The following is a 26,712-nucleotide window of genomic DNA, read 5'->3' on the forward strand; positions in this document are numbered from 1 at the left end:
CCATGCTGAAAACAGCTGCTCCGCGTCCTATCAGAACCCCTCCCTGCTCAGACTGGGTGCTGCTTCTGGGACAGGTGTGCCCCGACTCTGGCTTGCGCTTACGTAGATGCAACACAATCCTGCACGCTGTTAGTCAAGTCCACCTTTGCAGAGTCCAAGAAAAGTTCAAGACCAGACTGGTCAAGTTCGAGGCAAGTCTGGACTCAAGTACTACAGCTGCTTGTGTCTGTCCCTGTTTTATGTTTGGGAATGACACAAATGGCTGGGTGGACAGATGCACAAACTTGTTTACTCCCTGTTTGGGTCTCTTTCCCAACGTTCGCAGGCAACTATTTTCTGATAATGCCCACTTGCGGAAAATAATGCACGCTGCCAATGGCCACAAGTTTCGTCATTTCAGATTCACGGTATTGTATCAGTCCGCAATTAGATCAATCGTATTTAAGACTGACATATTTTAAGGCTGATTTGTCGTTCCAAGTGTTAGTTGGAACATTCTACACACTTCCAAGTTAGGCGTTCAGACGCCTAACGAAGTAACTTGGTAGCAAGAATCTGGTGCAGTTGGGGCAGGATGAGCACATATTTGAACATACTTGCGTCTGGCAGTGCAATGAACGCACGCACTGCCAGTGGTGTTGCTCCAGCAACCAACCACTTCCCCAACTGAATGACGCGAGGCGAATTACTAGGCCTACAACACTTTTAAAGAAATCTTATTTAGCAATGCATTTCAACAGTTTTGTCTCATCCATCCAGTTTTGCAGTCGCGATAGCCAGGCTAGACCTCACCTACAATACCGTATTTGGTTAACATTCCATCGCACCAAAATTCCTTTGAGTGATTTTACCCTCTGACTGTCCATAGCTGACGCCTGGTTTTTTTTCCTTTTCTTTTGTCTTCAAACAGCCACTGGATCAGATCTAGACTAAGTCCAGCTGAGGCCAAATCCAGTCAGCTTTCAGGCTAGAACTTGGCAGGGGTGTTTCCTCCTTGCATCAGCTGTAATAACATTTGCCTCTTCTGAGGGGCTCTCTCAGGGCTAGCCAGCCGCACCATTACTGCTACAGAGTGGGGGCACTTTCTCTGCATGGTCCAATGCATTAATTAGCCACTGAAGGTATAAAGAGAGAATAAAACATAGCTTTACCAAAGCTGCTGGTGGCAAAACAAAAAAGTGAGGGGTGACCTTTGAATCGTTGGTGTGTTGCATTGAATATTTTGTGTGTGATAGCCTATTGTTATTTATCATGATATTATTTGGCTTGGTGTTGCTAAACAATAGGAAGGACGTTGGCAAGGACTTTGCTGCGTACTGTGACCAGCAAGACAAGAGACTGAGAGCAACAGCACCAAGACACAATCTAATTTTAAAAGGACACAGGTACAAGAACAGACACAAGCCCAATGTTTGTGTTAGACAGATGGAGCTGTGACATGCAGAAGACAGACAACTTGGAAATTTGGAAGCAATTTTGGAAGTCTTTTTTTTGTTTCCATGTCAATTTATTTTATAATTTTGATGCTATTACAGATAGTCTCGATCTTGTAAGTTGTACTAGCGGGCAAAAAAATGTTTTTGCCTGGCGACTTGGTCTGGCCTTGATCCTTGCAGGCCCCTGCCCAAGCCCACCAATCATAACGCAAGGTTTGTTCCCCATCTGTTTATTTCTTTCGGGGCATGTTTTCGTAGGGTGATGAAGACTGCACAATGGCTTCGGCTAATGAGAAGCCTGTCGTTTGATTGGTCCAGGGCTCTAAATTAACCTGCCAACCGGCCAAATTCTGGTGAAAATTCAGTTTGACCGGTTGAAAACAAAGCTTACTATTCATTTTTATTTATGGCAAGTGTGTGTTTGGCTAATGCTATCAACTAGCCAAATTTGGCTAGTGATGAATAAAGTTAATTTATAGCCCTGGATTGGTCATATAGCGTTGGACAAGGCAGTACAGAAACAATTTGAATCAGAGCTGTATACATTTCTTGGTAACATAACAACAACAGTTTGGTTCCACCCACAGCCCTCAGCTATCTGAATGGAGTGATTCCAGACCACCATGCTTTCATTCCCAATAAACAACTGATGACATAATTCTTAGAGATAAACTGTCCAAATCTATTTAGATAAAAGCATCAGTATGCAGTAGACTAGTCAGCCTACAGGGTATATTAAAAGAGCCGAATTACTGTTGATATGTTGTTTAGAGTTGGTCAAGAATGTAGGATACATCTGATAATTACAGGGTACAGCTCAGCCAGTCTCCCACCCAACAGATGTGGCTCCATAGTATTAAACACTACGCTGAAAGCTACAAATACCAGACTTGCAGAAGAGGCAGACTACGTGTTCTGCTAGCAAATATAGTTGTTATGGCTGTAGTCACCTCAAAAAGCACAAAATCAAAAGTCTAATATTGTAGCCCCATAATGCACCAGTGGAACGCTGTAATAGTAATTGAAAAGTTAAGTACCATAGTACTACAACACTATAATACAACACAAGGTGTTTACCAATGCACTACGACTTGGTCATTGTGATACTGGTAACAGTAAAATCATAACACTGTGTTGTAGTGGGATAATGCTCTAAGACATAGGAGAATGGAGTGAAGAGACTCCAAAGGCCTCTGGGAGAAAAAGCAAACCAGTCTCTGACCTGTTGTCAATGCCACTGAACTACCTCTGCAGAACAAGTTGGTCAAAGGTAATCAGGTCTTACCTTACCCTCCTATTCATTTCATACAGGTGTCAAGTGTAGCCATGTGGAAATTATGAGGGTAGATTTAGGTATTTTTTTTTAAACAAAGGCAAAGCAGGTCTCGCCTATAATATGATTACAGTGTTATTCTAAGACATATTCAACTTAGATCATTCACTGTATCCTGGAGTAAAATGGCATAATTTTGCAGAATATGGAATAAAAAGACAAAAATGCAAGAATGTTAGTCATGAAGGGAAAAATGTCTGTCAATGTTTCTTTAAAATCGTCCCGATACGCTTTGTATTACATATAACTAATCACACACCAAAAAACATGCATGACTGTGAGGAAGAGAGACTATTTGAGTCAGTGACATGCCCTGTCTCTGAAGCACCTTTGTTTTTGCCTCTCAATAATCAGAACATTTCTGAGGCTGAAGCAGGAGCCTGGGCTATATTTGAACACAATGGCCTCGAGCTATTCCTGCCAGCAACTTTTGTTGGAATAATAATACGTAAATCTGGAAAACCTGACAATGCTCTTTGAACTATTGACTGATAGTATCAAAGGGAAATTGATGGATTACGGTGTGATAAGAACAAAGCGGCGCATTTGCTAACCTTCCTCACTGTATCTGAGCTGTGGCTATCTTACACAATCAAAATGGTGTGTCAGTATACTCTTTCTGGATTTATGTATACAGCAAGTTTACTTTGAAACACTGGAACACCACTACACAACACCACATAGAGTCAAATTACTCGAACAGTGGAGTCCAAAGTCATTGTAAAACTCGTTAGGTGGCCAGTGAATTGTTTAAACTTTAATGTTTAAACTTTATTGAGTAAAATTACCTATGACTAATTTTACACTGAGCACATGGCCGTAGTTACATTTGAGGTTCCCGAGGTCCGGACCTCGCTCATTTCGTCCGAGATTTTTTTTTTTTAACGCCAAATATGCCCAAATGAATCAAACACACAAAACTCAAAACCTCTGTGAAACGTGCTTTGCAAATAGTGATTAGTGGTCTATGAGTTCTATTTTGCCTTTGTGTTCTGTTTGTGCAAGTGATTCATTAATAGAGAGATAGCAGCCTACACAGTAACGCACCATCAGGAACGTGGCCACGCTGCGCTTGGGCGCTTGAGACGTCTCCTATAAAGCCAAGCGTTTTAAAACAGTGGCCCAATAGGTGGATGTCTTTCACAACTTTGTGAAACCGTTTTAACTGAGTCATTATTTGAAAGAACCAGCCATTGGGTTCTACTTGTAAATCGGAAGGTCTGTAATAAGCGACAGAAAAGGACATACAAGGAAGTCACCAGAGCGTCTTCAGATGTGGATTTTTACCTGCTTATTTGGTCAAGTGACAAGATTAACGTTTCGAGTTGTCACGACTTCTTCAGAGTCAATCACAGTAAAATGTCCTCATCTGAAGATGTTCTGGTGTCCTCTGTTTGCACTACTAGGCTTATATTTTTTTCCCATGCAATGAACAAGCGCGCCTTGCGCGCGAGTGGTGCGAGTCGTGGAAGAGAACGCAATTCAGACATCAAACAAGCTTGCTTGAGACACAGGTGGCCAACATGGATGCACAGTTTTAAAACAGTAGCATAGGCATATGCATAAGGAGTTATGAGTAGGCTATCGTCTTTGACAACGTTGGCATTTGATAACTAAGTCACTATCTGTCATAAGCCGTCATTTGGTTTTAGATAGGCTAGTGGAAAAAAAGACCGACTGACGCCATCAGCTGCATAAAATAACCAATAAACATTCAAACTTAAGCTCAGCTAAAAGCAGGCTGTCAGATCAAAATAATTTGATTGTAAATTGGAGAGGTTATTATTGCCTGTGTTGATAGACTTTCGTCTTTCGCTTTTGCGTGTACAGAAATACTACTAAAAAAATAATAATAATAACAAGCGTGCAGGCGATGCGAGGAAAATAATGTTCAGCTGACAAGACGTTAGTTTTACATAGGCATATAACAGGCAGCAGGCTCCACAACAACCACGCCACAGTCCTAACTTGCTGCCTATGTCAACTTCAAGAAATCATTTGGTAAGTGAAAATAGGCTACTGGTTTTTTTTGTTTTTGCTGTACTACCGTTAAAATAGTAGCCTATCCAAATGAAGAAACATATTCGTGTAGCTCGTGGGACTGTCTACCGACTTCAACGGATATTTTGACTCATTTGGCCACTTTGTCATTAGCCTATGCCCATAGCCTACTTTAAGATGGTAGATTAATAATCATATTGACTTTATTGTATTAGGTCAGTGTTTCTCAACTTTTTTTTATGCGAGGCACCCCTTGAATTCATTAAAAAAAATGAAGGCACCCCAAACTAACAAGCCGTAACAGGGCATCGCATCCGATAGTAGACTAACACATTTGGAGACATCACACAACCTAGGCTAGCCTACGTTTGAAGTTGCAGCTTTCTGCGACCTAATATTGTGCGTAAATGGCAGATGAAAGATTCCAGACTAAGTAGGCTATTCATTTTTAAATTCAGACAAATATGTATTATAGCCTGACATCATTTATTTATCAGCCACGTTTCCGTGGCACCCCAGGGTGCAGCACCCTGGTTGAGAAACACTGGATTAGGCTATGGGTTTAAATTGGAGGGACCTTTAGATATGAATGTGTTTAAAGTTTCATGTTAATTTTGATATACCCATTCCACAGAAAACGAGTCACAGAGAGCAGGGCAAACATGTCCAAGAGATTAAAACAAAACACCATGGATGCATATAAATATATGTATTATACATAAACATGTAGGCCTATAAAAATGTACTTTTTTAACAAATATATTTTTAAAAATTAAAAAATTTCGGCATTTTGGACCTCGGTTAACCCAACTTGCTGGCTACGGCCATGACTGAGCAAGAGTAAAATTAACACTATTTCGGTGTGGAATCAGGTGTTATCTGACAGTTAATTTCAACACCTCAAGAGTTACATTAACACTGGTATTTTTTACTGTGAAGAAGAGCTGTGTCTGCCCTGTGCTGTGCCTCTTCCACCATAGCAGGCTACTGTGCACTACACACCTCACTGGACTAATCAATTGCATTCCTGATTGGATGTGCACTCTTGATCCAGCAATTAATCAGCAGCAATTCAAACACATGCTAACTCAGAGGCAGGAACTCAGACTGGTATCAAGTCAAAGATATAAAGTGTGTGTTTTTGTGTGTGCGTGTGTGTGTGCATGCATATGTGCGTGCATGCATACGTGAGTGCATGCATGTGTGCACACGGGCGTGTGTAGTCCAGAGAATGTCTCCCTGCAGGAATGTTTGAGAGGAACTTGGGTGACTTTCACAGCAGCGCAAGCCTGAAGCAGGTTCATGAGAATACTTAAGGATGATTACATGAATTCTTTGGAGTGCTATTCGAGGCATGAATTCCTGACGATGAGAGAGAGAGGTAGGCCTACCGGTTCCTATGACACAAGGAATAAACATGCTAGAGCAGTGTTTCCCAACCTTTTTTGTCCTGCGTACCCCCTAAGCCATTCTGTCATATGATGAGTACCCCCTCGCGCTCATTCATGCTCTGTTCCTCAATCCCAATGTGACTAAAGTCAATATATTTGTTATAATTACATTTTTCCATGTACCCCCTGAGGTGTCCTCGCGTACCCCTAGTGGTACACGTACCCCTGGTTGGGAAAAACTGTGCTAGAGAACTGTTGTCTACACTATTAATAAAGAGGGCATGACAATGTCTTATATGTTTTTATACCATTGAAGGTGCTAATGTGCAGCTGTGTAATCCGAGGCAAACAGAAAGTGTGCAGTTCAGCATAGATGGCCTTGAGATACCTTTTTGGTCTTGCTGCCTGGCCTTTAAGGCTAACACAGTATGTAATAATAGGATCTCATGTCACTACAATGAACACAATGAGCACAACCATAACCAGTGATGGGCAACCAGGTTTCAGAAGTTACAATGCAGTGCCACATATTCCCAAATTACCTGCTTTAACCTGTCCGCCCTATCTGCACAGGTAAAACCAGGTCGTTTGACATATGTGGCAGTCATGGGTAAGCGGTTAGAGCGTCAGACTTGAAGCCCAAAGGCTGGTTCAACTCCTGAACCGCCAGGTTGGTGGGAGGAGTAATCAACCAGTGCTCTCCCCAATCCTCCTCCATGACTGAGGTATCCTGAGCATGGTACCGTCCCGCTGCACTGCTCCCTTGAAGCGCCATTGAGGGCTGCCCCCTTGCACGGGTGAGGCATAAATGCAATTTTGTGGAGTGCTGTGTCAAAATGACAATGGGAGTTGGAGTTTCTCAGTTGGGCTTTCACTTTACTTCATATGTGGCAGTGGATCATAATTTCTGAACCCAGGTTGTCCATCACTGATCACAGCTTAGGCAGTCAGAGCAAGAGTCAGCATTAACAAAGACTGTGCAGTTATAGAGACAGACACAGCGAGCCAACAGGATTCACTTGATAATAAGTCAGAACAGAAAAAATATAGCTCAACCTGTGGAAGGGTTTGGGGTTTGCCAGCTCCGCTGCAGTTCCTAATGTACTTCATACTCGCTTTTTCTCGGCAGTAAATGAGCTAACAATAATGATGTATGGCTTTTGTGAAACATCAGCAGTGCTCCCCCCCCTAAAGTGTTCGATGCCGTTCCTCAGCCACTGTGGCAAAAAGACATTCATCTCGTCCCAGGACGACTGAGTCAGATGGCCCTGTGCCACGGCGCACAATCTGAGCACTGCAGTCAGTCGCTGGGCAGACAAGTGGGCCGTGGCTTAAGACAATAGGCTACCGAGGGCACTTCCTCTCCGCTGCATGGCTTGCGTGGGTCTGCCATGCCGCCCATTATGCCGTTTGACTTTAAATCAATAGGCCTCGCAGAGTTGACCTAATATGAGTATCACGGTGGTTAATTCAAATTGATGTGTGTATATCAATTTTGTTTTATTTTACTCATTCATGCTTTTAGCTATTGTGTTGATTATTTCACCAGGCCTATTCACAAATCACAATCGTGCTCCTGACGATTTCTATGGACCTCAATAAGAACAATCAGAGGACTGACTGCAGACCCATATAGTGTCTTCTGATTTGTTTGCTCTGACAGGATTTCTGGAGGCATCCACGGAAAACATGCCCCAGATCTGTATTTGTGCACCTACGTGTATGTACAGTGGCCTACTGTAGGCTTACAACTAAGATAGTACATAGCAAAAGGTTCCTCATGGACAACCGCTTGTCTCGAAACTAAGGTAATAAACACATCATAACTGTGTGTTCCTATTTCATTGATAATACCATAAGTAGGCCTACTTAACAACTGTATTATCTATGAATTGAAAACAAATGAACATGACTGTGCACAGAGACATATGTGGTACACGGGCCAAGTCACAGTCGCTTCCTCTACAGGTGTGGGGAACCTTTTCCATTCGAGGGGCCACTTCAAATTCATCGGAGGGCCGTACTATTAACACAAACCAGGATTTTCCCCTGCACTTTAGGCCTATATTGAAGTCAGCCACCTTTTAAAAAGACCCCACGTTCTCTGGGTCCACTGAATATAACTTAATTGTATTGCAAATGTATTTTCTAAGATTCCTTTACAAAATGTGTCATATTTTATGTGAAGCGGCATAATATTAATATGAAGCCGAGGGTCGGATAAATTGTCAATTGCCGCTAGAGATCAAATACAATTTAGCTTCATCAAAAAATCTTTCTAGTGAAGAGCAAGATATTGGGAGTGGTTTGCCTATACAATTTGTTTCATAATGCTCACATTCACAGATACCAATGAGACCCAAGTGACTCAATATAAAGGATAAATTAGAAGACCAAGGAAATGCTGATAGGAAATATCTGCCTGCTTGCTACTGCTACTCTTGACAGTGCAGTTTAGCATTAGTCACCCCACAAAGGCATAGCTCTACTAACGCCAGCTGCAATGCCACACTGCTGACACTACGCCACCTGCTGGACAAAAGAGGCATTCTGTTTTCCATCTTCACACTGGATCACCGAAACCATAGACATGAATGTATATACTGTATGTCTATGGCTGAAACTGTGGTATTGGAAAGGCACTTCCTCTTTTGTACGCACACCCCTCCCAACATGTCGAATGAGCAGTTTTACATTAAGAGAACAAAATATATTAAAAGAAAACCAAGTAAAAGGTTTGATAATTCTAGAACTAATATAATAATTATGGAGTTGAGCATCCATCACATAAACTTTGAAACACTGAAATTCTGCCCTTTTATATTCCCTTAAACACAAATGACTAGATTTCATATACATTATTTGTGGCTTTGCATAAATGATTAATCGCACAAAATTATAGCCTATTGAGAATACTTGCGGAACAACCTGAATTATTCCAAGCTCACACTGTTTTGTTGTTGATCATGGGGTCTTTCCAGATAAACCCCGCGATGGGAAAATATATACAGTCTTCTCCATCAGTCAAGTATAGTATCGGCAGACATGGCTGATGCTGTGGCTAAGTGCCTTTCAAGATAAGGGCTGTGCATACGCATGTGGAACAGAAAGAAGTCTGTTCTTTAGAAACCTGGCACACCGCCAGCCCGCCCTGGCTGCTATATGTGCATTGGACATGGAAAAAAAAGGAAACACACACACACACACACACACACACACACACACACACACACATACAATTCCTCTTTGCCTTGCGAGGCGGTGCGAGGCGCAACAACCCAAACCCCTTAGTGACAAAGGAGAAGCCACGCCACACATCTTCCACAAGGAGGAGGAGGAGGGGTGCCGTGGGATAGGGTGGGGTTGAGGTTGGGTTGGGTTGGGGTGCCCTTCATGCAAGCTTGACTGAGTTTGAATGGAGGTGTTGGGTGGACGCTAAGTCTGCACTCATTTCGATCAGACAAGCCTTTTGACCAGATTGGTGATGTAAAATTGGGCTTGTCACATTTCGGCATCCCCCCACATGCCGCGTTTGTTCTATTTCACACTGCATGAGGAAACGATCAGTCTTTATAGGCTTGTTCGTTTACGCAGTTCCACATGGCCAAGTGTGCTTACCCCAATTGATATTGACACTGATTTCTTGTAAAGGAACGATACATCTTAGAGTTCATGACAGTGGACTGAAATGCATACAGTGTCCATAAAAACTACACAATGTAATGTATTAATAGAGCCTAAATTTAGCTGGTAATTGTTAGTCAACCCTATATGTATTCTTAAACTAATGAACAGATACTTTGAGGCATTTCAAGCAGCAGGCTGTAAAATTAAGGGCAGGTTACAGTGTGCATTGCAGTAATTGTAGACAACAGCCCACAGTCTGATTATAGCACCCCAAGGCAAACCACAGGGATGGAACCGACCTGGATCCAAAACCACAGCCCTTTTCTTCATTACAATGCTGTATCCCATCACCAGCCTCTTCAAGAAGTCTGTTGCTTTTACTTTTAACACCTGAAACATAAGAGAATGTGTTGTTGTGTATAGTCACTTCAGCACAGCTATTTTTATATTTTGATGGCACAAGTCAAACTACCAAGCCAAGCGTAAAATTCAATGTAAATGCAAAGGGAGGGGACGAATTTCCTTTAAATATATTTGCCAAAATTTGGTAATAATCAGCGTGAACCCTGAAAGAAATGTAATACCTTTAAATGTTCACTATAACTAGCTAATTGTTGCGCTGTGAAGAATAATTCCACTTTTCCCCCAGAGAGAAATTATGTAACTAACACATTCTCCTTCGTAAACAAGTGCAAATTGGTGAGGCACCATGCTCCTTTTTTATTCTCCTCGTGTCATGCCTCTCCTCACCACGACTACTTTCACCAGAGCGGTATAGGCTAGATGCGGTATTTTAGGTCAGTTACGCTCTCTCCCCTTAATCCCCTACAGCAATGCTCTAAGCCCGCTGGTTCCAGGGCAAATTAATTGGGGAAACAAAAGCTTGTCACTTTGTGTTATGTGGCAGTCGTTCGAGCGCGCGTGTCGTGGCAACATCCCACGTCAGTGTGTAACTGTAACGGGCAAACATAAGCTGTTACATAATAATAAAACATGAACCAGGCAAAAAAAAAATCCTGTCTACGTCGCACCCAAACCGTGGGAGACGGCTCTTTCACATGTGTAATTTCCAAATGTATCTGTTCATATATGATCTTGCTACCAGCTTACAATCACAGTGACACTGAACAAAGACAGGAGGGTGCCATGATCTACCATGATCTCGACCCCGCCTTCCGGTTAGCTTGTGTTGAGAACGCTGTGTTTACCGTACGCGCAAGACATGCGCGCACGAAAATTTGGGAGTTTAAAAGGGGGGAGTGTCCCTTCAGCGAAGATCAAGCTATAGCTATCAGAGAGATTCTAGAATGAGAGGGGACATATGGCGGCCATCTTGGTGACGCCTCCGGGGTGCTATTTCGCGATTAAGTAGACCAGATCTGAGAGTCAATGGGAAAAATGAATGGGGAAACTGAGTATAGGACGGAGGGGAACCCAGCGGTTGTGAAAACCATATGGTTGAAACGACCGTGAAAAACTGATCAACCTAGACTACTTGGTTGTGTCATACGAGTCAAAATAAAGCTTTTTGAGCCACTTTTCTCACGGTTTTTTTGACAGAGCGCAGGCGCAGTAGTTCCATAACGGCACGAGAGCAACGGCTTTTCACAACTGAGCATGTGCATAATTTCGCGTGCGCCGATGCAGCCAGATGATTGGATCACTGTCAACGCAGCTCAGCAGGCACATTGGCTCTTGTTACCAGAAAGGCGGGAGATGTGCGGGTAGACGCCATATTTGCGTTACGAATCTTCACCGTTAATTTCTATGTACCTGTCCTATCTCCCCTTACTAGAATATATCTCTATAGCTATAGCATAACGTATATGTACTTCCTGTTTTCTGAACCATTCTGTATCATTATAGCAACATTTTCCTTGATAACTTTCCGTTTTTGTGAACTATAGGCTACATTGTAGAGATCTAGCTGTTCAATGTGGCTGATACAATGTTGCAGTGTAGCAGTTTCTGTCAGTAACACGTTGCCGTCTATATTTAACACCCCCCCACCACCACCACCACCCCAACCACCCCACGCGAGACACTGTTCACCTCCATTACTTATATGTGAGTTCAGACCAATTGTTCCTTCGACCGTGATCTCGTTTTTAAAACGATAGACCTACAAAAAAAAATACACGTTTTCCTTATGAATGTGTCCAAGTGCTCCAATTCATTGGGCAATCGCGCCCAAACTGTTATCCTGTAGCAAGGGGTTACAGATAGAATGGTAGGATATTTTACGAAAGGTGGCGAGCAAATGTAGCCTATTTATTGTAAATGTTTAAAATGAGAACGGTGTCTTTTTAAGTGCTTGGGAACTGGGACTGAGGGGAAGGCAAGGCACGCTCCCACTTCAGTTACCAACTATTACATAACCCGCGCGCCTGCTGTTGATCAGCAAATACTAGTTACGTAGAATTACACAATCCGTGTGATAGCAGCAGCAGAACAGGCGCGCGTATTATCTTGTTTTATAGCAAGGTGGCGTATCAATTTTCCTCTTTGAACTAACCTCGCAAATCAGGAAAATTTAACCCAGGATATGCGCTGTCTTTAACATCCAAGTGAGATTTACTTTTGTGTCTTTTGTTGAGAATTAATTCTGGTTGTTTTGTTTTGACAATTGTGTTGACACTGTCACACATGCTGGGCTAGCCTACTCTTATTAACGCCACAGAGTAGGATACTTATTGTAATCTATCGTTTTGTAGCCTATTTTGCGCGCATAATAATTCTGCTGATATATTCCTACAGCCGCACAAGAGAGCCTACCTACATACACTCCACTCCATGCCACTCAGTCTAGCTTTAGATAGCTTGCCACGTTTGTCCGTTCTCGCCTGTCTTCACGTTACTGGCTGTGAATAAAGATGATTCACTGTAAAGGAAAGTTCTTATGGGCCAAAATGGCGTTCAACTGCTAGAGGACCATGCTGCAGAAACCTTGAAATTGGTAGGAGATTGTAGGAATAGCTGTGCGTCTTCACAAGGGACAGTACGGTAGCATCCAAGGGGAGTATAACCTGGCTCTCACTCAGATGCTCACGAAGTGTAACGAAGATGCACGAAGCACTAGGGGTCTCGCGAGAGCCAGGCTAAGGGGAGTACACATGATGCGTTGAAAGAGGAGGTAGTTCTTCATTTCAATCAGTTGTGTATTGAGTTCTCTATTTTTCTTTTTTTTCGGGGAGTGGGGAATAATGAAAGAGGTCTTCCGACAAAGCGGACAACAACATGAACGGCGCGCTGTATATTTCGTTTTTCCAAGGCCAACTCGAATCTGCACTGGAGCAGGTAGTGCAACTCGCCGTTCAGGAAATAACCAAGACTGTTGGTGCCACCTTGAATTCTATGTTGATGGAAACGACTGCAAAGGACCAAGAAAACCAACGACTGAGGCTGAAGCTGCAGTCGACAGACTCTGAATGTAATGTAAAAAGACATGGCAAACCTGCCACTTTCAAAGGCGGGAGAGAAACGACTATGGCCAGCGAGGAAACAAAGCCGGAGCAACACACCCCCAGCCCAAGTCGAGAGCGCAGCATGCAGGCAGACGCTCTCAGGATTGAGCAAAAAGGACGAGCAGTGGGTAAGGTTATTTGCCAACAGTTCGTAAGACAAGCTTTCAAAATGTCAACATGAATTGTGAATGTGACACCCTCCACAATCATAAAACTATACTTTCCCTCTTGGTTGCTAGCGCGTCCTTTCCAAACATCGTACCCAAATTTCTACTAGCCTATAATGACTGGGACCAAAAACACGACACAAACAACACAGCAGACGGAAGGAGGGGGAAGTTATCATAAGCGTGCCTAGATTATAGCTCCCTTGTTATTTAATCATTTGTGCTTGTTAAACGCCATATTAAACACAGTCGAGGAATGAATGACGCATGTTTCTGTGCCGCGCAGACATTTCGTTTTATGAGTTCATGGAGAATCACGGAGCTAGCTAGGTGTTTAGTACACATGGCAACACACCCCCTTTTCAGCCACCATTATCTGCTTACCAGGCATTTCTTCTTCCTCTTTCGTCGTGGAAAATACTGGCTAGATCTATATTTATTACAAAAATACTTTCAAAAACAGGTATGCTGACGAGGATGTCTCAAGATGAAAACATTGAAAGTCTTGCACACAGTGCAATAGGGTGTAATGGTCTGAGGACGGAAGTAGCCATCTCATGTATTGTCTGTGAGACAGCATTCTCCATGGTCAGTGTTATTGTGTTTCAAATGGTGATGTGGCCAGGGGTCACTGCAGAATAGAAATAGTGCTTCAGTTGGAGAGACTGTTTATTATTGTGTCGGAAACGCACTCTGAATGGGGGAAAAGGCTTCTGAGCTGGACTCACTTTGGTCTATATTAAACATTCTTTTGTAGTCTGCCTGTCTCTCAGAAACATTCAAAGGCTCATTCAAACAAGGGTAACACACACACACACGCACACACACACACACACATGCTGCAGTGCAGATTAGGGGGCATGTTGTGACTGTTGTTAGTGGTGGGTCTGAGCAGTGACGCCATTGTTGTGGAGTGTCTGCCTGCTTAAGCGCTGCCCTGCCTCTCTCTGTAGTAACAGTAGGCAGCAAGGAAAGGGGTGACTTTCCCCCCAATAAATCAGCCAATAAGACTACCAGGACCAAACCACACCCACCCATCCATGCAGACACGATCAGGCGCAAAACAGGGTGGGGTGGGCCAGGTCAAGAGAGGGGATGCGGGATGGGAGCATGAGGTGCGGACACCCTCTCAGTCCATCCATAAACGCCATTGTCCTCGCTGTCGGTCAACGCCGGGGAGACCCACAGCAACAGACAAAAGTTTCTCCCGCAATTGAGTGTAAAGGGTCTAAAGTTAGTGTTGTAATTAAAGCCCATACTTGTCTTGTTCCCACACTTGCATCCCTTGAGATACACGGCAGCGTCCATTTTGGGTTGTACACAGTGACTTTCAGGGAGTGGCTGATTTTGATTACGGCCGGGTCCTGTGTTTGTGTGTGTGTCTGTCTTTGTTTGTGTGTCTGTCTGTGTGTGTGTGTGTGTTTTACACTTTGACACGTTTGATTTTGTGACCTGAACAATTCCTGGCCACGACGACGAAGCTTACCTACTCACTCCCCTGTGACTATTGTGCCGGTGGAATCTTGAAATTCTTGCACACATTGGAACATTGCAACCTCAGGAAATGAGGAACTGCCCATGGCTGATCAAACCTCTCTCTCCCCTTGTTTCTTGATTATCGGTCGCCCCTGTGGCGAGCCCCAACAGGCCTCATAATTGCCTCCTAGTTCCTTTGGGCCCCCTGTTCTCACTCCAGGAAGGAGTTAACTGCCCTTAAACAATAATCCCGATGTGTGTGTTTTTCAGATTATCGAGTCGGAGCAGTCATTTCAATAATCTTCACGCATATTTGGTGCGGTCGGAATACTTGAGGGCAAGCCAGTTCAGAGACACACCCACCCGCTTGCACTCAGACAACGCATGCGGACAAATGCAGGCTGACAGACACACACACACACACAAACACACAAACTGACACAAACACTCGCACACTCGGACGGCACATACGGACAAGTACAGCTAAATAGCATGCTTGTACACACACAGACAAACTGACAAACACAAACACGCATACACTTGCAGTCGGACGCACATACGGACAAACATAGTCCAACGTACACACACACACACACACACACACACACACACACACACACACACACACACACACACACACACACACACACCTCTCCATCCAAAATGCAAAGACTTGTTCACGGACGGCACTGATGTGTCAGTAATCTGATGGGGCATGTATGCAGATCCTGTAAGCCACCTTGGCACGATTGCATCAGAGCCAGTGGTTTCAGGCAGCTGCAAGAGGAAGAGCCAAAGATGGCAAAGCCCACAGCCCGTCCGTGCCAGTCTGCCCTGGCAGTCACGAACATGCCAAATTCGGAGGGAAGTGCAGACTCATGGCACGGCATGAGGCATCCAGGCTTATAACAAGGGATTTAAGGGCAGAAACAAAGAAAACACAAAGTGAGCAAAAGTATTTTATCATTGGGAAAACGGCAGAATGTGGAAGAAATAGAGAATGCTGGTTTGTTCCACCCCTTTCCTCAAGTCCACCAGTGTGTTGGTTGGTTTTACGAGGTCAACTTGCACATTGTAAAATGAGGGTGTCGATTCTAACAGCTTTTAAAATTGAAGTCCAACTTATTTCCCTTCGAAAAGCACAACAATCATCTAACCTGGCGATTAAGTTGGATTAGATATGTAAGAGACAATGAAGGAGAGAGAGACCGGGAGAGAAAGTCACCATAATAACATCTGTGATAAAGTCCTATAATTTTGCCCAGGGTTTCACTTAACATTCCAAAGGGGACCAGAGGACGGGACGGGACGGGTGTGGGATCTCGAGCCACGGTTTTTGGCCACGCTGCCATGCGCAGATGCCGGCCACATTCGTTCTAACCACGGCCAGGCCCCAGACACTGGCTGGTGCTTCAGGGCTGCATAATATTACCAAAACAACAAGCGATAGCAGTGCAGAACATTGCAATGATGATATGACTGCAGTAAATAAAAACTACGGGCCTACAGTATGTGGTTGTCTTTTAGCTTTGTGTTCACTGCCAGGCCAGACTGTGGACAATGAGTAGACTTTGTTTGACTCTATGTATTTGGGAGGCTATTTTAACTTAACTTGTGTAGTGGGAAAGTATAGCTCTGGACATTGTTCTTTGTGTTGCAGTGAAGGATTGCTTTTGAAATACTGTATGTGTTGTGTGGGGGAATGTTTAAATTTACTCGGTCTTCAATACATTTCGATCCTGCAGTGCTCTGACTCTGGTGTTGGAAGCTCAAACTCACTAGAGTCATTACGGTAAACAAAAAGAATAAACCAGGTTTTTTGTGTGAGGCATTTTGTAAAGGCAGACCTTCAAAAAAGGTAGTTGCTCTCAATTCTTCTTTGGTGCTTGTACAACATCATCTTGAGTTAAGGCAAAACAGTTTTATCATCACTGTACACACTGTATGTAGCAGATGCCAGCCAGCTGCGCTCGGCATAGAATATTAGTAAACCACCCTCCCAACGCCTCATGCATATACACTACTGACACCTCCCTCCCATAGTGGAGTTTGTTGTGAGGCCGCACTGGTTCAAGACACTGGGTCTGGACCTCTCAGGATGACCTCAGTTACACATAAACCAGCCATAATCCCAAAGTGCAGTTGAAGTACATCATATTACATTGTTCTTACATTCAGATACACTGCAAATGACCTGTAAAGGTCATTACAATTTATTATAACTTACTGCCCCTGTTGAATTAATTAGATACAGTGTAACAAAGTATGTTATAATGTGTAACATTATGTACTTGCGCTGTACCTTGTACAGTTGCACTAAAAGATGAACTCTTTTCAGTGAAGTATTGCTAAATGTGTATTGCACTGCTAGTAATGCACATACCATTTGTATACAGGATAATCATTGTACAGGTTGTTTGAAGGAACTGTGGGGAGAGGCCACATTGTAAGCCACTGTAGTATGAACCTGGTTTATGAACGTCTACAGAAAGGGAAATTATGGCCAATGTGAACATGCAGTCGTTATTCTCACTCCAGCCTTGACATGACAGTGCCCGAAGAGTCATATTTTTTTTCTCAACCCTTTCTAAGAACCTGGCCAGGTAATGGTTGTATGGCACTGCTTACATATCATTTGGAACGTCTCAACATGCTCCAAATATCATGTTATGCAACAGAACCAATATTTAAGATACGTTTCTTACAAGATGTATAGATCCATACCCCCATTAGCTGGCCAAGATCTTGGATGAAAAAGATCTTACCGAAAAAATTTTTTTTGTGTCCTCGGGTGACGGACAGGTGAAGGGTAGAGGGAGAAATACAACTGCATGTTGAAATTGACTTAAATTCTCCTTTAAGCAGGGTATGCCCATGGGTTATGTTTCAAAGAAAGGAATACGGAAGTCCAATATCTCTCCTTAGTGATGCATGTGGTGAGGTCTGTTAATTGTTATTATTATATGGTTGTGACGTCATCTGTCGAATGCTCCATTCATTTCAACGGGGCTCCCCAACGTTCGGACGTCTGTTATTTTTCGATAACGGACGGGTTGGTCTATAGCAGACCGCTGTCAATGGCAACAAGACTTTTCACTGCTAAAGCGACTTTTCAACAAGACTAATCAGCTGCTGTGATAGACAGCACCCGTTGTCCTGGCTACCGCTGTCAATGGCAACAAGACGTTCACTGCTAAAGCCACTGGCTTGTATACAAGTCAGTGGCTAAAGCCAATGTTTCATATCACTCCGCAGGGGGTCCGGTCTTTTGTCACTCTAATCAGCTGCTGTAGGCCTAATAGACAACACCTGTTGTCCTGGCTAGCCTACCTAGCTGTTGCCTAGCGGTGTTCCACAACGGCACTGTTTTGTTTTGCGCAGCAACCATCTTAACATTAAATAGGTCTAAAGAAATGTCCCCGCATGTGTGAATCATTTAAGTATATCCATATAATAAGCGGGTTAACTTTCGGCGAGTCGGTCGCTTTGTGGAATAGCAGCACTTCAGAGAGAACAAGACCCCTCCGCTCCGCGTCGGGGTCTAAAGATTCTCTCTGTCGTGCTGCTATTCCACGGTAGCGACCTTCTCGCCGAACGTTAACCCTTACTTATTATGGTATCCATAAACATTATAGTATATTACCAACAAAAAGACCAATTGACTCTCAAAAGCTAAATAGTGTTTAATAGCACAATAGTATCAGTATTGTTATTAGTGGTGATGGGAACAGAATAATTTTGGGTTGAAGACACTTAATTTTCTTTTTAAATTCAGTGTTCTGTTCTGTTGTAAAGTGTCTGATGATGTTGCGTAACTTTTGGGATGATATTTGGAGTGTCTTATGACGCTGCAAGAATTATGTAAGCCAACCAAATCCCCAGTTCACTGGCCAGGATCTCTGAAAGGGATGAAAAAAATGTCTTTGGGTAGGCCTACTGACATTACCAATGCATAGTAGCATTAGCATTACATTTAAGCTTAGGTTTGGGTGATGGATGAATACTAATGCATGTTAGGATATGATGATTCAAAATCGTTAAATAGTTTGATGGGTATACCGTATATCTTTTGTATTAAAATGACATGTCATGACGATATACTGATCAAAAGCTTGAGGTCACCACACTTTCCTCCCATAATACTTTTTTTTGACAGTATAGCTTATTCCATTTCAATTTTAGTTCTGGTTTAAATCCGTTTATTGCGTCTTTTTTCTCTTAAATGAATTCATAAAACAGTATACAGAAAAAAGTAGTTGTGGAATAATTGCATAGACAATACATTACAATTAATTACATTTGACATTATTTAAAGCTCTGCACAGAATAGGCCATAATGTATCCCTAATGTTTGACTAATCAAAGTGTAGACACGTGTGGCAATAATAATGGCCAGTTCTACAACAGTTGTTGTCCAGAATCTCCCGCCACCACCCAATGAGCTTTATGAGCCCCGTGCACGAAAAAGTGGATGTCTGCTCCCTTCGAGCCATACATTGTTAGATGTTATACATATCATTTGAAAGAAGGCGATCTAAGCTTTCAAATGATGTATGGAACTTGTCTGTACACTGAAGCATGGTTCAGTGGTGAATTCATAATAACAGGCCCCATTACGTTCATTCAGATGGCTAGAACTTTATACAGCTACTTTGACTAGAATTTGTTGTCGAGGTGGCAAAGCCACAAATGACATGCACCTACCTTTGGAAAGGACAGGAATTAGGCTTTCCAATGGCTCCATGCATTCTCTAATAACACACAGAAATGAATGTTGAAAAATGGATTAAAACATGTATTGCTATGTAAAATATGTAATACAGGTTGGTTTGATTTGGACTCTTTAACCAATTTGATTGGTATCAAACATTTTTTTTTTCACTTTTGGCTGTTCAGTACTTACCTTGTACCATTTCAAGCTATTCAATAGAAAAAAATGGAAAGTATTAGGGTGACCCCCAAACATGTGCGCCGTAGTGTAAGCTATATCAAGTGTATCCTATTTGAGTGTACATTTATTGAGAGGATACTGGTGCCTTTTGAGGTCATCCCAGCCGGTGTCCTCAGCATATGCTAAGGAGATTAACAGTGCTCATGCTTAACCCACAGAATTTACCAATGAATCTCCTATCTTGTTCAGTTCCACATACATTTTTAAATCTGAGAGTTTGCAGAGACTACAGTGAAACACCATGTTGTACCCCAGCATTTACCATCAGGCAAATGTCAATCCTGCTCACACATACCGAACAACGCAGCAGTGGTATATAGTGTCGCTGTGCACCAGGCCCCTCCTCCCCAGCTTCACACATGCAAAGCTCACTACAAGGTGGAGGGACTGAGGTTTCTTTTAACTTTGAAAGTTATGCATGTCATGTGAGCTCCCAGTTAGAGGAAGCAGGAAAAAGGAGGAAAAATGTGTCCCGTCAGGCCCATGAACTGAAATTAGACCTGTGGTTTTCCGTCAGTCATTGGTACAGAGATATATGTGTTTTTTTTCCTTTTTGATTTTTCTTTACAAATGCAAAGAATCTAACACTCTTTATCATTACGCACATCTTTTCCCCATCTCTTCCTACCAGGTCAGCTGAAAGCGGTGATGGAACAGGTGCTGGAGTTTGCTGTGACTGAGCTGACTAAGATCGTGGAGGACAGCTTTGACGACCTGGTCCTGGAGATGACCAAGGTGGAGCACGAGAACGACTCCTTGAGCAATCGGCTGCTGCGGACGGGAAAGAAGTGTCGCAACGACAGCGACTCTGGCAGCAAAAGCGACAGTGCCGTGGAGGAGAAGCGCGGCGGCGTCACCACGGGGAAGAGGGAGTCGGACAACGACAATGATTCCGACTCGCCGGGAAGTTCGGAAGGCACACGCCAAGAGGTGCCCAGAGTCTCCGAACGTGCTGCCAAAATCACCCGAGCCAAACAGCAGGTTGCAAACGACGCCACAAATGGTGGGTACACAAGAGAGTACTGTTGACCATTTTGTTGTGCCTTTTGGTGTCTGTCAACCCTTTCATGCAGAGCCTCCATTTTACGCTTGTTGTGGTCAAAATTGTAATGGTATCATCTCATAGGGCAGTCATGGGTGAGCGGTTAGGGCGTCAGACTTGTAGCCCAAAGGTTGCCGGTTCGACTACCGACCCGCCAGGTTGGTGTGGGGAGTAATTAACCAGTGCTCTCCCGCATCCTCCTCCATGACTGAGGTACCCTGAGCATGGTACTACCGTCACGCCGCACTGCTCCCTTGTGTAGCCATTGGGGGCTGCCCCCTTGCACGGGTGAAGCATAAATGCAACTTCGTTGTGTGCAGTGTGCAGTGCACACTTGTGTGCTGTGGAGTGCTGTGTCACAATGACGATGGGGGTCGGAATTTCCCACTTGGGCTTTCGCTTTCTTATGTAGTCTTTTTGTGCAGATGGGCCCACCAGTGGGCCTGGTCACTCTCTGCCGAAAAGACAACAATTATAGTTACATTATAATTACTTTGCAATGACTGTGACGAGAGAGCCTTGAGCCCTTAGCGCAGAGCTGATGTTATAACCCTACTGTCACCAAAATTATGATGGCCATGTCTTAATCTGCTATTTAAGGCTCTCTGTAATGTCATAGCAACATTGTTATGATGTATTTCAGTATTTTCAATAATGAATTGGCCCGCCGGCGACCCTATCTGCACTAGTAAGAGGGTACGTAACAGATTAATACTTGGACGTTAGAATCTTGGTGACAATAACGTTAGGTGAGGCTCTGCACAAAGGGGTTAAGAGTCTTTGTAATTCCATAGCAGTTTTCTTATCTGATACATTTATAGATTATAAATGTATAATCTATAATTTTTTTTATTTTTACCGTAAACGGTAAGTCATGTCATCTGCGGTACCATCTGCACCACAGGTCTAACACATTTTTCAGCCAATGCCGACTTTAGAGAGTGGGACTCCACTCCACAGTCTAAGCCCCCTCCCTGTTGCCATGACATGCATGGGAATGTACTTTTTAAACAACAAGCAGTTCCAACGACACTGACGTGAGGTACAGTAGATCACTCATCACGCTTTCAGTTACATCATCTGACTACAGGCTTGGACATGTGGTGATGGTAGCCTATATGCCAGCGTTAACCTTTGGCCCATACTGATAGCACAGAGAGCACATTATCACATGGATAAGCTACCTGCTCTGAAAGGCTGCATTTGTTTTGCCAACAGGGTTTTTTTCTGCAAGAAATTCACAACTTTGGTGATGCCGCTGTAAATGAAATTTGTTGAAATGTTGAAAAATGTTGACAATTATGGGCCTTTGCTTCAAAAATATTTTACAATTTACAGTATATGTTTTTATGAGTGCACGTTTGTGTGTCAGTAAGCAACATTTAGGGTGAAAGGCCACCCCATGTCTATTTTATAACAATTAAATAAACAGATAAGATGCAAATTGGCACCACATTGGAGCCAGACGTATCAGCTGCTAATTGGTGATCACCTGTTATCTAGAACAGGTACAACCAACATGGCGGCAGGACTTTTACCCCATTAAGTCAGGTTTACCTATCTTGAGTGAATGTATACCATAGTGTGTTATAAAGGAAGGTGTAACAAAAGCTTAGTTGTATGGCCTCTGGTTGGATTTGGCCCTGGGCCCAGTTTCATGTGCCCACAGGGTGTCTGGGACTTAAGGGTACTTTTGTCGCCTTGAGATGTTAAGTTTGCGAGCTATAGTTTGCCCAGGCTCTGTCTTTGGGGTTAACAATTAACTACGGTCTTGCCATATAGCTGACCTAGTTGTTGGAACAGTCACCCTGTACGCCAACGCCAACATGCAAAACCACATGTCTCTCTCTCTCTCTCTCTCTCTCTCTCTCTCTCTCTCTCTCTCTCTCTCTCTCTCTCTCTCTCTCTCTCTCTCTCCCTCTCTCCTGTTTGGTAACTGTGGAACCAATGTCACCGTGTTCCACCTGCCTCATTCCTGTAGTCGCCCCCTCCCTCCTCCCAGCGCTCCGGGGTTAAAAAAAAGAACATGAACAAACTGGCTTTGACACTCCTGCCTTTGTGTTGTCATATCTGACGTCTTATGGCCACTGTATAGTATGGCTCATGTAGTCTTGCCATGTACAGGCAAGGACATATAGCAGCCAGCCACTGTTTACATAGAAAGTGTGTGCGTGTGCATTCATGTGTGTGCGTGGGCATGCGTGTGCGTGTGCATACATGTGCGTGCGTGGGCCAGCATATGCGTGCGTGTGCATGCGTGCGTATGCGTAATTTACTCTATATGTGACTGAGCATTTTCATGCCAAAGGTCGCTGTGTAAGAAAAATGTACTCAGCATTTTGGTTCAGTCGAGACTGAAGACAGACAGCGCATCTCATGTTTAAACCTGTCTGCGACGAATGTTCACAGGGAGAACCAGCGTACTGTTGCATTTTTAGCTCTGGTCACAATAAAGGCATTCATAGCATGCTTCCAAACTGCCAAAAAACCTAGTCTCCAAATGTGTGCTCAAACCTCAAACGTGTTTTTCTAGACCTGAAGGTGATTTACTGGCTAAATGGTGGCATGCCGTGATGCAGCTTGTCTAGTGTGTCGATTTAGCGACCCTAGCATAATAATATTAGTCATGTTATTGGTCACGGCTGAAATGGCTAAGGCCCAAAGGTGAAAAGCCCAAAAAACATTTAATACAAAATATAGTATACAAAAAAATACTGTATAACATTTTCTATAAAATCCAAAAAAATCGTGCCTAACATCCCTGTCTGGTGCGTTTTGTGTGTGATGTTTTCAACAGACACAGACAAGCAGAAAGTGTTAGCCGTGGCTCAGGACTGGGTGCCCATCCTGGACAAGGTCTTTGGTCAGAAGTGGTGCAGCGACGCGTGGCACATCAAAGAGGTGGCGTCGGTGGTGAAGGCCGAGGGCAATGCCGACATCGCGCTCAGCCCGCTCGGTCCGGGCCAGGCCTCGGGCATCGACGCCCTCATCCGCGAGACCCTGCAGCCCACCCTGCCCCCCACCGGCCCCAGAGAACCCAACACGGGCCAGTCCCAGTGGCTGCAGCCGGAAGACCTCGAGGTGCTATCCCCACCCCCCGAACATCAGACGGTCCCCGTGGTCAGCAGCCCCACAGGTGAGCCGCACACAAACAAAACGACTGAGCTCCACAAAACGGTGTTGACTGTTGCTTTGGGCTGTTTTGGAACCAAAGCTTTGGCAACGTTGGTGATATTAGATCAGGCTCGTAGGCCGCATGACATAACACGTTTGACTGGAAAGATCAGTGCATTGATTTTAATTAAATGAGGTCACATGATGTTTAGTACTACTTACACTAGAAACATACTGACTTTTTTTTCTTTCTTTCTTTCTTTCTTTCTTTCTTTCTTTCTTTCTTTCTTTCTTTCTTTCTTTCTTTATTTCTTTCTTCCTTCTCTTCCTTCTTTCCTTCCTCCCCTTCTCTCCTCTAGGTGGCGTGCCTGATTTGACATCCCCCTCCATGCTGCACAGGCTGCTGACACTCCCTTCCCAGCTGCTAGAGGGCGACGAAGAGTCGAGCGAGGGGCTACCTGTGCTCTCCGAGGCTCCTGGCAGCACTACCGAGGCCTTTGAAACAGCCATCTCTCCAGGGCCCACCGCCACCCCTCCCACCCTGACAGCAGAAGAAGAGGTTGTAGCGGAGGAGGAGGAAGAGATGGAAGAAGAGGAGGAAGACGAAGGGGACAAAAGTTCAGACACGGACCACTGTTTCTCACCCAGAGGCCCCCCCCGGGGACCTGCCAGGAAGTCGCACGGCTGCAAGCAGTGCGGGAAGCGCTTCGCCCGGGCACACCTGCTGAAGGCTCACCAGCAGACACATGAGCTGGGCTCAGCCCTCCGCTGCTCGGAGTGCGGCAAGCGCTTTACACACACGTCCCGGCTGCAGGCCCACCTGCGCACACACCGCGAACACCACACCAGAGGACGACGAGACCCTCAGCACTGAGGGCCAACCAACACAAAAGTTCAAAAAAAAGGAAAAATCCACAGAGGTTAACTTTTACAGTGTTTTTTGTTTGTTTTGTTTGTTTTTTTATTATTTGTTTTTGTTTTTACATCTAACTGTGAGTTTTGTGCGTCTCCACACATGTAAAAGAAAAGGAGAAAATGAGAGGGAGAGAGCAACGTATGGCAAAATGACGGTGAAGTGCTTTCCTGAGGATGAAGTGAGCCTTGCACCATTTTGCCCTGGGAGCAGAAGAACACAGCCCTATTTTTGTCTTCTGCTAAGGTACTCTGTTCTTTGGAGCGGATTGGTGTTAGGAGTTCAATGCTACCTGCTGTGACTTTTTTTGTTTTTCTATTTTTTTTTTAATCATTTGGAGCCTGCTAAAATGCCACCAGTGTCAAAGTCGTAGATTCTGATGCTGCCAAGTGGAATAGCAATGTGAGACATGGCCATTTAAAAGTAATGTGCATGAAAGCACAGGAGGAATCATGGCTTAGTGCCATGAAAGGATGGGCAATGAAGTGACCTTTTTAAGAGAGGGAAGAATGCAAGAATGAAAGATTCCAAATCTTAAACAAAATCTCTATTTTCGTCCCCCCTTACTAAAACAAATGGCCCAAAAAGTGTACCTAGTATATGGCGTTTGACGCGTGCTTGATTTCGTTTTTCGTAATCAAATAATTCCCTATAGGCCGTACAGGTCTCATTTGCCTCAAAACAAAGAGTCACTCTTGTTTGTGAATTGTTCTCACAGTGTTCACAGTGGCTTTCCAAAAGTTGAAGTAGCACAGTTTAAAAAATGAATGTGAATCACGTTTGCCATCTCCAGTAGCACAGCTTTATAGCTGTGACTTACATTTGACAAGGCATATGTGCCTACAGAGGGAAAAGTCAGCAATGGAGTTAACATTAGCCATGTACAGAGGCATTGACATGTTTTTTGTTGCCCACCTCTGAATGTGATATTATAACAATATTATTGAATGAACCAGGGATTTCTATTAATTGTAGTAAAATACACAATCCACTTTTTACAGTCGCCAATGACACAAACAACTTTTTTTTTGTATGGAGCAGAAATACCTCATAAATAACAGAATTTCACATGCTAACTTGGATGAAAGGGAACACTTTTTTTCTTTTTTTTCCTCCTTTTTTTCCAATTTGTGAAGTGCTTGGCTACACAGCACAACTGTATACTGGCCATGGATTTAGTAGATGGCCTGTGATATCTCTATGACTGACTTGGCCATTCAAGGACCCCCACAGCAACTGCTGGGGCTGCACAAGAATTGTAGTTTGTTGTGTATATTTGACGGAAGTCAACAAACCCCAGACATGAGGCACAACGAAGAAGTCTAAAGGGGTAAAACGAAAAGTGAACATGACTACAACAGGCTCGAAGAAATGCTACTGTATCTTCAGCGGTCGCTGAGGTGACATGCTGTCGTCTGCGGTCTTGTTGATGTAGAGTCAAGAACCTTTGTCTTCTTTGCGTCTCTCTTTAGTGCTTAAATGAGCATTGTTTTTTGTTTGTTTTTATATTTCTGTTTCTCAATTTTGGGTGGGGTTGGGTGGGACATGGGTGCTTACTTTCAAATCCTGATCAGTTTCAGGTTTCCTTCTGCCTTTCCACTGGTTTTTCCCAGAGGCATGCACTCTTTCTGAGATGACAACAAAAAAGGCAAAACATAATGATTTCCTCCAGGCAGAGTCCCTGGGGGTTGCATACAGTGTCTTCCTATACTCTCAATATGCTTGTAGTGTCTGGAGGTTCAAATTCGCCACTGCCTACTTTGAACAGCTGCACGAGGAAGCTGCAACTTCTGCCTG

At 43.7% G+C, this 26,712-nt stretch overlaps 1 protein-coding gene across 1 annotated transcript; it reads left to right on the forward strand.

Moving 5' to 3' along the window:
* Positions 1–12,894: 12,894 nt before the first annotated feature.
* On the forward strand, positions 12,895–26,444 carry si:dkeyp-113d7.10 (zinc finger protein 526). Its single transcript, XM_063222114.1, has 4 exons — positions 12,895–13,380; positions 20,478–20,849; positions 23,686–24,024; positions 24,362–26,444. Exons 1-4 carry the CDS (start codon positions 13,026–13,028, stop codon positions 24,874–24,876), a joined length of 1,581 nt encoding a protein of 526 aa, XP_063078184.1. The 5' UTR covers positions 12,895–13,025; the 3' UTR covers positions 24,877–26,444.
* The last annotated feature ends 268 nt before the right edge of the window (positions 26,445–26,712 follow it).

This window comes from Engraulis encrasicolus, chromosome 2 (genome assembly GCF_034702125.1).
Source record: "Engraulis encrasicolus isolate BLACKSEA-1 chromosome 2, IST_EnEncr_1.0, whole genome shotgun sequence".
Classification (NCBI taxonomy): domain Eukaryota; kingdom Metazoa; phylum Chordata; class Actinopteri; order Clupeiformes; family Engraulidae; genus Engraulis; species Engraulis encrasicolus.